This window comes from Brienomyrus brachyistius, chromosome 7 (assembly GCF_023856365.1).
Source record: "Brienomyrus brachyistius isolate T26 chromosome 7, BBRACH_0.4, whole genome shotgun sequence".
Taxonomy (NCBI): domain Eukaryota; kingdom Metazoa; phylum Chordata; class Actinopteri; order Osteoglossiformes; family Mormyridae; genus Brienomyrus; species Brienomyrus brachyistius.
This window is the reverse complement of record NC_064539.1, coordinates 14,891,124-14,905,155: the sequence shown is the minus strand read 5'-3', so window position 1 is coordinate 14,905,155 and position 14,032 is coordinate 14,891,124. Positions and strand designations below refer to the sequence as shown.

The 14,032-nt window shown below is 38.2% G+C and overlaps 1 protein-coding gene across 2 annotated transcripts in view; it reads right to left on the bottom strand.

The window, feature by feature from the left end:
* unc5da (unc-5 netrin receptor Da) overlaps positions 1-7,662 on the bottom strand; it is a 132,489-nt gene extending 124,827 nt beyond the window's left edge. For both annotated transcript variants that reach the window (XM_049018874.1, XM_049018876.1), the window contains exon 1: positions 7,319-7,662. In XM_049018874.1, the coding sequence (XP_048874831.1) occupies positions 7,319-7,403 (85 nt within the window). In that variant the 5' untranslated portion in view covers positions 7,404-7,662. The remainder of the gene's footprint in view (positions 1-7,318) is intronic.
* Positions 7,663-14,032: the final 6,370 nt, after the last annotated feature.

The following is a 14,032-nucleotide window of genomic DNA, read 5'->3' as shown; positions in this document are numbered from 1 at the left end:
CACAGCCCTTCAGGCAGGATCCATATTAGACAGCAGGAAATACAATGAGCATTTACACTAGTGGGGTAACACAGACTCATACAGTGAAGAGCACAACTGCCTCACACCTGCAGGGTAGGGGGGTTTGAACCCACCTCTGCTGTGTGTGCGTGTGCCTTTGCTCTCAGGCATTTGTGATATCTGTGGATTCAGTTTCAGGTAAACAACAAAAAAGAAAAAAAGAGAAAATGATCATGTAAAGTCACGTATTAATATCTAAAGCAGATTGGGGAAAAAAACTTTATAAAAGAAAATGGAGGCTAATTATATTTCAGACGAATATGAATTTTGGATTAATTCTGCTCATTACCAATGAAGGCAACCTGCAAGTTTAATATATAATCAGGAGTTTAATATGTCAAAAATGACCAACATTTTTTTCAATTTTGTAGGATTATCAACTTGGTACAAGAACTCACTATTAACAATTTTTCTCTTCTGTGACTCATTTCCTTATAAGTTTTTTCTGTCATTTTTAATCTATAGTAAATTACACAACTTAATTTGAGCATTTCATTTTTATATATTTATTACATTATCTCAGGTATATTAAATATTCTTTTCTAGAATAATTATTTGGCACAAAATTTTAAATGATAAAACATTGTAACATGATTCTGGCTGCATCAGATAAAATGCTGAAAAATGGAATGCTCAAAGCATCCAGTAAGTCAATCTGTAGTCAGAACATACATTTCATTGCACACTACATTCACTTCAGTACGTGTTTTTATTTCCATTGCGCCAACAAAGCCTTAAGAGGTTATGCAGTTATTGTTTTCTTTTATTTTAAATTCCATTATTTCAACTTGCAAACAAGGCTTCGGAAAAGGTAAAATTAGTTGACCTGCAGTGCTGGTGTGAGAGAAATCAGCTGAGATGTGTCCAGGGAGGCAGAGATGAAAATAACACGATCCAAACACGAAAGCGGATGGGAGCAGTGAAGGGGCCACCCGCAGAGGGCTCTGACACCAGATGAAAAAGGCCGCAGGAAAAAGGCAGCAAACGAGGGGAGGAGTACGGTCAAAAAGATCCCTCCAGGACACAGAAGAGAATGAACTGGAGCGCCGCCAAAAAGCAGACATAACAAATATGACGAGCAGAAGGAAAAGGCCAGGCTTATGGTCTCATGTGAAGCTGCAGGTGGCACAGTGTGAAGCGGCAGGCAGCAGTCGCTCCAGAGAGTCGACATTGAGTCACACTGCAGACAGGTGATCAAAGCTCAACATCCCGTGCTGCAGCTCGTGTCTCTCATTAACCATTTCATGGATGCCTTAATGTTTCTTTGATTTTAAAAAGAGGGTTTGAAATTAGTGTTGGACATTGTGATGCATATGGGACTGGAAGCCTGGTGACTGAAGGGAAAGTATTGGTTTGGAGTTCTCATATGATTGACTGGATGGTTTCAGACCACGCTTAGAGTGACAGGATTTTTTAATGAATTTGTAAATACCGTCTGCCTCTGGGACCCTGAATAGGATAAGCAGTTACAGAAAATGGAAGGATGGATGGACATTAATAAATAGTGACTCTCTGATAGGGGCCCCTTATAAAAACATGCCCAGTCACTGATCTTCTGATTAGGTTGTCATTCCGCCACTTTACATACCAGGCTGACAATAACATATGCAGTAAATGTAAAGGCAGCACTGGAGGAGAGCTGCACTGTCTGCAGGCCCCTGAGCACCGCGTTGGGAAATACTGTACGAAACAACAGCCACACTGCAGAACATTGAAATATATTTGTTTATAATAAGTAAAGCGGCTGAAGGTTCGTTGTCTTTACTTTTATATACTGTCTGCTAACTTTAGCCATATTCAGCCTCCCCTATATAGGCATTCTCCAGCTGTTGTGCAATGGAGTAAATTTGTTTTGATGGCACATTACTCACGCTACTGCCTGAGGCAGTCTGGGGGTGTGGCAGATTTTACATTACCAAAAGCATTTATGCATCGACTGGCTGCATGTCCTGGTTAAGGCCAGCATACCCCAGGCGCTTAGAGCACAAGACTGGGGCACATCCTGGACAGAGTGGCTATTGCAGGGCTCATACTACAGGCAATTCAGATAGACCAGTAATCTTAACTGCATTTGTCTAGATTGTCGAAGGGAATAAATAAATAATTAGTTAGTGATTGACTGGGACTGGTAATATTGTATTATGCTATTGTATTTTTCTTGTGTTTAAATACAACTCATTTGTAAAGTACATTCATTTTAAAAAAATGCTGTTTGACATAATCATGAAAGTCAGTAAATCATCGTTTAGCTAAAGCTATCGGTACCTGTTTAATTTCTGACTATATAAAATTATATCCACATCCTGTACCCTGACATTTCAAAACACTGCCATTGTGTTTTCCGCTGGCAAAGCTGTCCTACCCATGGTTCACTCACCTTGTGGTTACTTTTCCCCGAGGGCCATGCTGCTGTTAGGTTGTTCTATTTTAAGAGATAACTTTAAGGCTGAATTTTTAGCCACTTAAAGTCTGTATCAGTACCGGAGCCAAAATTTCAGTTGGTCCCTAATATTCACTCACACAATTATAGACTAAATCCATGTCAGAATCGTCTGGACTGAAGGAAAGAGGTTGAAGTCGAGAAAACTTTGTGTTCGGGGCTAAATAAAAGAGCAGCATCACGTAAAACCAGATCAAACACAGGACATGTAAGTTGCAGTCGTACAAGTGTTTTTAGTGCTATTTTACAGCCCATACTATTTTGAGCAATTTTACCACATGTATTTTGAGAAACAATAAGTTAAATAAAACAATTTGTAGTCTTACATTTGCAAAAAAGTCTAATAAAGGTAGTTAAAACACTAAAGGAACAACAGTTTGTATATATTTATAAAGATGAGTTTTTACAGTAACAATCAAAATTAGAAAACAAGTTAAATTTTGTAATTTACAAAGTCACTGGTTATCCGAATTCGCGATTATCTATGAGAAGCAATGTTTTTTATAGTATTTCCTCAGTGATAACTGTCACATCACAAAATAAAAGGATGAAACTCTCCAATCAGTGTGAACAAAACCCAGACATGAGCTCATGTTTTTGGGAGTTTTAATGCGTTTTCTTGACCCAGTAACAACTGCAGGATTACCGTATCATTATCATATGAATAGTGCTATTTGAAAATGGGTGGGCAATCAGCGCTGCTTCAAGACTCAGACTCTTGAGTCAGTCGCTTTTGTTCGTTTTACTCTCCTTATAAAGCTAGAAAATATATATTTTGTTCCTATCTATATAAATCGGTGGAGTTTATTTTAAACGGTTTGGCAAGATTTCTGTTTGGTTTGGCAGGTAGGACCGCCAACTTCAAAGGGTCAAATACCCAAATAGTTATTCAAATAAATGATTATTTACTATTTTAAAATAATATTCAGGGCTGAGTTTGCTTGGGAGCAGAAAGAACTAAAATACATTGTTATATACACACACAACAATTGCAAAAAACAGTGATTCGTGCTTCAAAAGCAATGAAAGGTTCAATATCCTAAAAATACAGGTAGATTTCAGCTGCACTGCAGGTAAACGTTTTGGGACTGCAGTGGAAAACTCAAGCGACTGCCTATTTGTGCATATCAGTTTGTTTGCAAAAAATATTCTCCTGTTAGACAGTGCTAAATAACCAGGATGAGAGCCAGAAGCTTTATGTAATATGAGGAGAAATATGTTTTATTATATACACAAAAATGCTTATTAGTAAGTGCAAAGGCATGCAGAACAGCGACCCCTTTCCACATATCTTCAATTTCACTGTCATTATCGTGTTAAAACTCCTTAGTAATGAAATCTCTGCGGTCTTGACAGGCACAGCATGCAGACATGGTGTTTGGCATACATGTCCAAATGTTTTCATTAAGTGTTATTAGTAGTGGTACTATTAGCAGTAGCAGGAGTATAGCGGTACTAGTACCAAAGTAGCACTGCTAGTGCAAAGAGATGAGCAAAATGCCATCACCCACTTAGCTGTCTCTCTTCTGTCTAGCACGGTATTCTCAGAAGGAATGTCCAATAAAAATCAGAGGATTTTACTCACTGTGTACCAAAAATGCAAAAAAGACATAAATAGAGGCAGCTGGACAGTGCACCTGTTTGTATAATTTGTGATTATATGCACTATCAACACTTCATGCATGTTTATTGTACATATTTCCGAACTGTAAAACAAATGACAAAATATTATTAATAGTACACAGATAACTGGGAGAATATGAATGTATTATTAATAGTGGTTTAAAGGGTTACCCAAGAAAATGTCTACAGGGTTAGGATGGAATTTAGAAGTGAACTCCATTGTCCATTCTTGCCATCATTTAACTAATGATTTTCTTTTCTTTTTTTTCCCAGACTATTCAGCTTAAGCAGTTTTTGGATAAAACACCAACCACTTTTCAATACAAAATGCTTTAAATAAGTGATTCATGCAGTGGGCAGTTCATTTTGTTTCAAAGAAACAGACCTAAGGATGCGTGTTTCCCACGCACACTGATGATAGATCTTGAAAACGCAACAAGGCCTATATTCATAAGTTGCCTGAAAGGCTAACTTCACGTCTTCAGAATGCAGATTAATTGGTGGCAGAAGCTTTTACAAATGTATGACAGTAATGACAGTCTATCCGTTTTCCTCCCCATCTCATTCTTTTCCTTTCTTTGTAAACCATTTACGGTCAGCAAAGCAAAATACATCTAGAATATGTAGGCGGAAAAGGATGCACATTTAATTTTACATCAAAATCAGTGTTTTAAAATGTAATCAATGTTTATAGTTTTAAACGATATACTGTATTCATAAATATTGCAAAAATGGCACCAAACTGACTTATGATATTGATTCCGTAATATAGAATAATTAGGTTAGATCTGAAAATTCCTTTCACCGTACATTGGTTGTATTGGACCAGCCAATAATGTCTTCAGAGCTGATGCTATCATAGGCAGAAAAGCATTTACATGTATGATACATGTATATTAATATTGCTACCTCAGTTGTTAGAGGAACTACTGTAAATGTCCCTGAAGACCATGTTGCTCTTCCGATGGTGTCTACACATTATTCTAGACGAAATCACATATAAATTCACATGTTTAATTTATTCTTTTGCCAATCCATTGTTCTTAATGCCGTTACATATACTTCATACTTGCGGCACTGTACGTTGCATCATGAAGCTCTGCTTGCTTCCTATAGACTGACAGATGCTTTAGCTGCTGCTGATTCTGAAGCATCTAATAATATCCCCTGGTCTGAAATGACCTCCAATAGGGAAGCATTTTAGGAAAATGTGGAAACAGAGAGGAAACAGTAGAGTTTTAAATTGTTTCTCTTCCCAGAACAATTTATAATTTATGACAGCAAAGAACCTTCAACTGATTTTAACGAAATACCCACAGGTTCGTGAAACCACAATGCTGTAGTCTCTTTTTGATAACCAATGTCTTTCACTTAAAAAAAAAAACACTGTAAGTGACAAAGATTTTTTTCCCCCCAAATACATTTACTGTCACATTCTGGCCAGTAAGTAGCCTAATTTTAGTCATGGACTCCCATCTATATTCATGCCCCAGGACTATTTGGTGCATTGACAGGAGACTGCTAATTATGTCTGAAATGCCTTCACTTTCCAGTCAGTTGCAATGTAGACATGAAGCCATAATTCAACAAGACTGACACCTTAAAGAATATAACTTTGTAACACAGAACCATCTCATATTCTTTATTTTTATTTAGTTAAAGGTCTCCTCACTATGTGGACAGTTGGAAGCAGTTCCATGAAGGAGGAAAATGCAAAGATAAAATGAGGTGGGGCATTTTCTTTCGCCTTGTGCGACATCTCAGATATCACAGCTGTATTGTTAATTTTCCCAGGGTGAGACAGATATTGACATAAACCTTTTTTTTTTGTTGTTTTCTACAGTTGGTAGAGCAAACGTCTACATGGACAGAAGAGGAAAGGCGGGTGATTCACAGATTGTAGCTGCTGTTCTGTTGCTCACTTGGGGGTATAAATTTACTCCTGTAGTGATATTTGTGCTTTAACACAGCAGTGTGTCTAGCTAGGAAAACGACACCAATAAACAGGCATTTCCTGATGTGGGTATTTCAAGGTATTGTTAATTGTACAGTGTATTCACTGCTACTTTACAAGGCTGATAATGAGCACAGTCACATATACACAACATAAAAGTAATTATATTTATGTGTGAATGTCTGGGGATATTTTTGTTTATATACATATACTAACAGACATTTCCCTACTATTATCATACGGCATACACGTACGTACGTGCGTGTATGCAGTATGTTTGATCGTATGCATATACCTGTAGCGTTAATGCAAACCTAAATCTTATCGTCGGAATTCATATAAAAGAGATACTTGCTGATAACGGTCCCGCTGAGAGCGCTTTGCGCGCGTAGCAAGGAAAATCAAAGCATTAATAAGCATGGTGAAAGGTTAATACATATTTGGTATGATCGATATTAAAGTAAACAATATAAGTAAAGTAAAGAGGAGTTTTCATAATTGCTTATTTCTTTTTACAGGTACGAACCAGTTTGAATGAGAAGAGCATTTAATAGTCCTGACGGCACAGCCTACGACATCTGGATGGTACATCAGTGCGAAAACAACTGTTTAACAACTGTTAAGGAAACTGTATCATTGCATCCCAAATACAGTGACCAAATATTTCAGTGTCGTTAAGTGTGAGGACGCCTGTTGCATCTAATGGATTTACATTAAGAATTGGTTCTTTAATTTCAGCTATACACTTGTTCAACGACAGAACATGGAGGAAGAAAACAGACCTGAGGACCGTGGTTTCTTTATCAGATTTCATCCTGAGAAATTTACACAAAAACATGACCCATTCAACACGCAAACACAAAAAAGTGGAAGGCATCTGAAGATCAAATGGCACATTGCAAAATAACCGCGTAGACTGCTAGGCTGTGCACAAACTTCTTGACGGTCATTTAATAGAAAGAGCACAATACAATAATACGGTAGCCGACTCATGACTGGTAATTATTTAACAAATCATCAACATAGGGAAATGTGCTTAATGTACTGGTTATTTATTGGCCCCGGTTAAATAAATGCACGCGAACTTTTTTCCTCAGCTTTTAGACGTTTTCATTCAATCATTTCATTTAATCCAATATCAGAAAAAAAATTCCCAACGAAACACTGGCTGAGTAAACACAAAATGCTAACCAAGACACGAGCCCCCTGCTTTAATTTAAAGCACGTTTCCCGTTTCCTACCTTTGGCTGTCACTGGATGACTACAAAAATCAAGGAATACAAGGATCCGCAGGCAGGTGGAGAGTCTCTCCGAAAACAGTCCCATCGTCGGTTTCCTCTAACGAAATCTGCAGTCGCCCACAGTTCATCTGCTACCGTCGCTGCGGAGCATAAAGGTTTTCCGCGATATTGACGTGAATTGACAGGACGCTGCAGTCTCTTGCTCTTGAAAGCCCAAGATCGAACCTTACTGTAACTTCTCTCTCTGCTTTTCTGTTAGTTAGAGTAAATGATACCGCGCATCCTCTACAACCAACTTGCATCACTAACTCTTAATGGGACTGATACAGTGTGAAACAAATTAACCAGCCGCCGTTAACCAATGGCGTTCTCCAGTGGGCGCGGAGAAGACGGAGGTGTATGGGCGGGAATACATCCGTCTACCCCCCGCCCCCAGTGTTGGTACCGGTGACTTAAGGTGTCCCGTTTTATATGAGGTACCGGAGATATGGTGCAGTTTCAGAAATCCAACCTTTTGCACCCAGTGTAAAATTAAGGTTGCGGCGCCATACATTGTATTGCATCACTACGAGTCACACAATTAAAGTAATATAAAGTGAACTAGCATAAAATGTTAACTAGCATGAAATGTGAACTAGCATAAAATGCTGCATGTGTCGTGCTTTTAAGCTTTTGATTTTAGGGTTGCAGCAGCTGAGAGTTTTTTTATTTTTTTAAGTCAATGTCACTTGCTGCTGTGAGGAATCTGAGACGTCGCTTTGATACGCCTTGTATAAGCTTTCCCTTGAACTGACACGAACTCGCTTGGATGTGTGCTGCCTTTTTTCTTTTCGTTCTTTTTTTAAAGCAGAAGCACTGTCAGTCAAAGAAAGGGAATTCATTGAGGCAACTGAAGTTCATTATTGCCCTGAGAAGTTCCATGGGGTAATCTTTCAAATAACAAACCCATATAAATTTATAGATTAATGCTCCCAACTGGCTGGCTAGCGCTCGTTGTGGTAGTGAGGCAGAGTTTATCCGGGCAGGCACAGAGTGCAATGCAGGAGTCACTGTACCTGTTCACACAGAGAGAGAGAGAGAGAGAGAGAGAGAGAGAGAGAGAGAGCTTGAGGTTCTGGGGACTCTCCATTCATTTATATGTGGAGAAAACACTAATCCCAGCCTGAAGACCTCAACCCTTACCCAGCCTTAATCTTAACCGTAAGTATCCAAACAAAATAAGAGACTTTTGGCATGTTTAGTTTCTTTAGTTGTATTCACAGATGTTTCTGGGGACCTGAAAAATGGTCCCCACAATTAAAAAAAAAAAACAACAACAGATTTTTATTACATCGCAGGGGACTAAATGTAATATAAACCTAATCCACATGCACACACACACGTAGATATGTCCAGTCGAAACACCCCCTCCTCCCCTTGGGTAGAGATGAAGTCACAGTGCTACTAACCCTGACCAAAATACTTAAAACCATATTCCCTATTGAGTAAACTCTTTACATACATATCCAAGTAGGCCAAGCCACTGGTTGTGCTTGGAGTACACTTGTGTCACCCTGACTCGAGACATACAATTTAGGTTACCTAATGAAAGAGCTTTACAAATTAAAATAATTGACTAAAAATCGATATAACTCTATTAAAGTGATTTTCTGAACATGGAACGTTGCCTTCTTCAACTTCGGCCTACCAGCAAACCAGTTTACCAACATGCCACCTCCAATGTACCAGTTTATTAGCTCCAGCATGGTACCTTTTCTTTGGTTCCCCCAACCACAGGGCAGAGAAATCTGTGCTGCTTCAATGTCTTTGACAGGCAGTCAAAGTTATTGGGTAGATCTTAATCCCTTCGAGAAAAACACAAATTTCATTAGAGAGTCATAAGAGAACTACATAAACGGCGCAGAAATAGAATAGAATAGAATAGAATAGAATAGAATAGAATAGAATAGAATAGAATAGAATATCAATTCCTTTGAGCAAACTGGTTAGCATGGACACAGCCCATCATGGTGAGATATGTGACAAAGAGACTGTAATGTATATATGGGTAATGGCACCTTTTGGGACATGAGAGCAGTAGGTCAGCCTGCAGCAGGTGCCCGTCGAGCGATTAGAGTTAAGGGCAAAGCTCACAGGCCCAACAGCGATATGGTTACTCTGCCAGCCAGTGTGGGGTCGTGGAGCGGATCTCCTGCCCTCTGGCCCACCGAAATCCCTAGCAGATGAGGTTAGGTGTGTTTTTTTCAGGGCTGAATGGATTAAATTACCATAAGAAAGACTTCAGATCAGGTTGAATTCCTAAGCAAAGGTTAACGTGGATCTTTTTACAATCTCAAAGCCACCATTCCTTTCCGTAATGTATTATAACATTGTTTTTGTATTGAATCTGACATTTATTATTGACACTGTTTTACTGTAAAATAAAACCAGCCGAATAAAAAATATTTAAAAAAATAATAAAATGCTGCAGTTGTTTGATGCTAATAAGATAGTGCTTTTCCTGTTGCGAGAACTTCCTTATTCGACTTGCTGTCCAGCTTGGAAAACACCTGTTACACGTCACCTACCTAAAAACCATTTCCCCCACATTTTTTTGATGTGAATATCCAATGAATAGCTCAGTAAATACTACTTAATGATGCTGTATATTGTGAGGCTGTATATTTGTATGTAAATGATATTCTGTATAAAACAACTGTGAGTCTTCTCTCAGAGTGGGATACTGAAGTTCCCCTTTGCTGGTTTCCACTCTACCCACCAAAGATTTTGTTCATCTTGTATAATGTTCCTATTTTTAGAGTTGCTGTTAATGCAGATGTTGTCGTTTATCCAATTTTCACATTAATTCACATTGTTTTGTGTGAGAGTGGAGGTGCGGCAGCTTAATGGTCAGTACTGTAGCCTTCTGGGTATTGTGTTCAGTGTCCAATCAGATGTTCAGCTAGAATCTTAGTCAGTTCAACAACTTCAGTGATGACCAGGTCACATTTTAGATCCATTATAGAGGCAATGGAAAAATGTAAAAAGTCACAAACTTATTCTCAGAACTATATGTAACACAGTCAAAGCAATTTAGTGGAAGTCAAGTGATAATAGTTAAATTTTGTTTGACATGTAAGGGCCAAGGGCTTTTTTCTAACCCATTCCACATGTTTTGTGGAATAAAATTGATTAATTTTATTGCAACATGCATATCACAACTACAAACAGCTTTATGCTTATATATGATGTATACTGCCACATTACAAACCCCATGTAAATATGTGTCCCTGATTTTGGAAATTTCTATTGTAAAACCCATGGCTGTAAAACACAGTGACATCAAATATGATGAATATATTGACATTGCTATTGTTCACTTACAGTGTATTAATAAGCTGGAAAACTGACCACTGCTTTGATAAGGGGCATGTACTTATTATTTTGACAAGCCAAAGATGATGGGATACTTTTAATACTAAAATCAATGTTGAGTTTCTAGGCTTTAAAATCCAATAGTACTGATACTGTACTAGAGTAAAATGTTTTTATTTCCATTGCATTATTATCTTTGTGTCTAATACCATCACATGATAATTCACTGCTGAATAAATCAGGGAAATTGTAAACTACAATATTAATTGGGTTTTTAATAAAAAAAAAAAAATAGTACTGTAGAGCAGACCATTTAGTAAAGTACACACTTTTATTTTATATCTATATTTGACAGCTTCTAAAATATATTTTCATGAGCCTAAATTTTCATTGTATTCTGTATCTTCCATCAGAGCAGCAAATTTCTGTAATGCCCATGAGTTTGCATTAAGGTAATCAATGTCTCAGTGATGGAGAATGATAGCTAATGGAATTTAATACTTTTAATCATGTGTTGTGCTATTTCTAGGGCAGGAATGAAATTTACAATATATGATCTAAACCATCATCCAAAAAAACTGATACCATTTCATTTATTTTTAAAGCTCTCCCACTTTTATGGTAAGTAAGAGCGCTTTATGGATGTTATAGTAGCTTGGTACTGATATTTTTACTATTGTCATATATATGGATTGTCACATGCGCAGGGAAGAGACGACTCACAATGCAAATCCCACGTCAAGGAATTTATTCAGGAAGACAGCAGAAGCACAGAAGCACGGACAAACAACGATGACCAGACTAGTGAGCGCAGGAATAGGAAGCACTTATCTACTCGGGGAACACTGGACCTAACACACAACAGCGGGGAGTAATTAACTGGGGGGCAGGAATATGTGATGAAGCTAATAAAGCTGATGACAGAGAGACCTGGAGGGCAGGTCTGGCAGGAGGGGCAGGGCTGGACATGGATAGAGTATCATTTCATACAAAAAATGCTTTAAAGTTCAGTGCTGTTTTCGAGCACATATATCAGTCTGTGATAAAACAGTAAAAATGTATAAATCTGTACTGTAATAATAATAGTAGTAATAAAATAATATTCTTATTGATAATAATAATGGCTTTGATACTTATCATTCTGGCAGGGTTGTATTTGTTAGGAATCCAGTGTCACTGTATTATTGAGGCTACCACTGCAGCTAATATCCAGAAGCATTCATGGCATTTGCTGCAAAATAAATATGCATTGAAATAATAAGAATAAAGGGCTGCACAGTGGCGGGTACTCTTACATCCGCCTCCAGAGTTTCCAGAGTTGGGGGGGGTTGCCATTTCCCCTCTGCTCTGTGTCACGCCAATGTCATGCCGATTTCCTCTGGCGACTTTGGTTTCCAAGTGCGGTTAGGATAATTTGTCTCTCTAAATTGCCCATAAACTGTGATTGTGTATGTGTGTAAATGGATGGATGGATGGATAATTGCACAGTGGGAGAGGCAGAGCCAGGAAATATTCAGTGGGGTGGCCAGGGTGTGACTAGGGGTCATTTTGGGGTAGTACATAAATGTAAATATGAATATAAGACATCTGGAAAATAAGGGATTATTTAAGGGGTCTAAACGCTATAAATCTACATAGTTTATAATCCAGGCAGTGGTGGAATTATCAAATATACATTTAATATATTCCTTTCTTGCAGTTAAGGTAACAAGCTTACACTTACCCCAAACTTCTGCATCACTCCTGTTCTTAGAGCACATGTTTAGCTCAGGAGAACTACTGTATGAGCTCATTCTTTATCAGAATATCATCGGGGATACAGAGAAACGTAATAAAAGGAGATTTTTTTTTGTCTGATTTAACCAAAATGCAGACACAAAGTGGTGGCAAATGGGGTGGTCGGGTTTCAATCTAGAGTGGCCCCAGATCTGCGTATGTACAGCGGGCAGCACTGTAACCACCAGCTTTGGGACTTTGAGTCCCACCCCTTCTCTGTGTACGTGTTTGCATGGGTTTACATGGAATTTTCTGTGTACTCTAGTATCTTTCAGTCCAAAACTCCGCCTTTATGTAAATCGGTGTGTCTAAATGGCCCATAGTGTGTGTGAATATGTGTGTGCAGTGGACAGGCGTGCAATGCCACCTTGTGCCCACCTGGGCTCCATGCCCCTCCACATCCTGGAAGGTTGGGCTGCTGAGACCTTCACAGTTTCAGCTAGAAATATTCCCAACTACAAATAACTGGCAAAAATAAAAAACAAATAATAATTCCATAAGCAGTATGAGTGGTACTAAAAGGCCTAATTAAGTAGTAATTAAGAATAAATAAAATCTGTTAATGGTTATTTTATTAGTGCACTGTGATACACAGTACCTGTTCATTAACAGTATACATTATTCATACATGCAAAGGCTATAGAGATATATACACAGGTGCTGTAATATAAAGATATTTATCTATGTGGAAGAATATGATTTGCATATCTTTAAGGTGATTAAGGGCATTTTAAAATCTTATTTAATCATTTTCAAACCTAAACCTCACATTACTTGTTTATGTTTCAGGATACTGTGGCTCTGAATTTCATTTGGTGTGTTTTCATAGATTAAGTTAAATGTACTGCATGGGTTTGTGTTGTGGTTCATCATGGTTCAAACTCATACAATTGTTAGTGTATTCACACCTTTCTCTAATGTTCCTCAGCTCGATGGCATGTTATTATTGGGACTTCATTATTACAATAACAAATTACCATTTTAAACAGCAATTTCAAAGATTTCACAGTCTAATTACCTTGCTGCTTAAGATACTGCCTAATTGCAGGAATTCTGCTCTTGCTTTGCAAGCCCTTGCTGTTACATCAGCATCTGAGAAGCCTTGCTTGTCGATGACACAGAAGTAGCTATACGACTCCACCCCTTGCCTGTCAGTCTGGCTGGGTTTGTACTGTTTGTGCTAGCCTTGAAGATTTCTTCTATGAATTTTAAAATCAATTTGTGCAGAGGTGGCTGCCACATCTTTTATTTTCTGCATTGGCTGATGAGTATGGGATAGCTATGGTCATAAAGCTGTGTCCAAAGTGTTGCCTGGCATCAGTTCCGCTTTTGTGTTGTGGATGACTTCATGAAGCAGTCAGTAACGAAAGAGAAAAGGTTTAAATGTGCATCTTTATCTGACTCAGGTCCTCACTTTGATTGCATCAAACAGTAGGTAAAGCATCATTGTGGTCTCTAGGTCTGCACTGAGAGCTTCTGTAAGGTTTTACTGATTTTATATTTCTCAGCTGCTTGACTGCTTTTTTAATTTCTTCGCTGGGTATTTTTCTGTTGTGTATCAGCAGATCTCAGCTGCCTTGATGA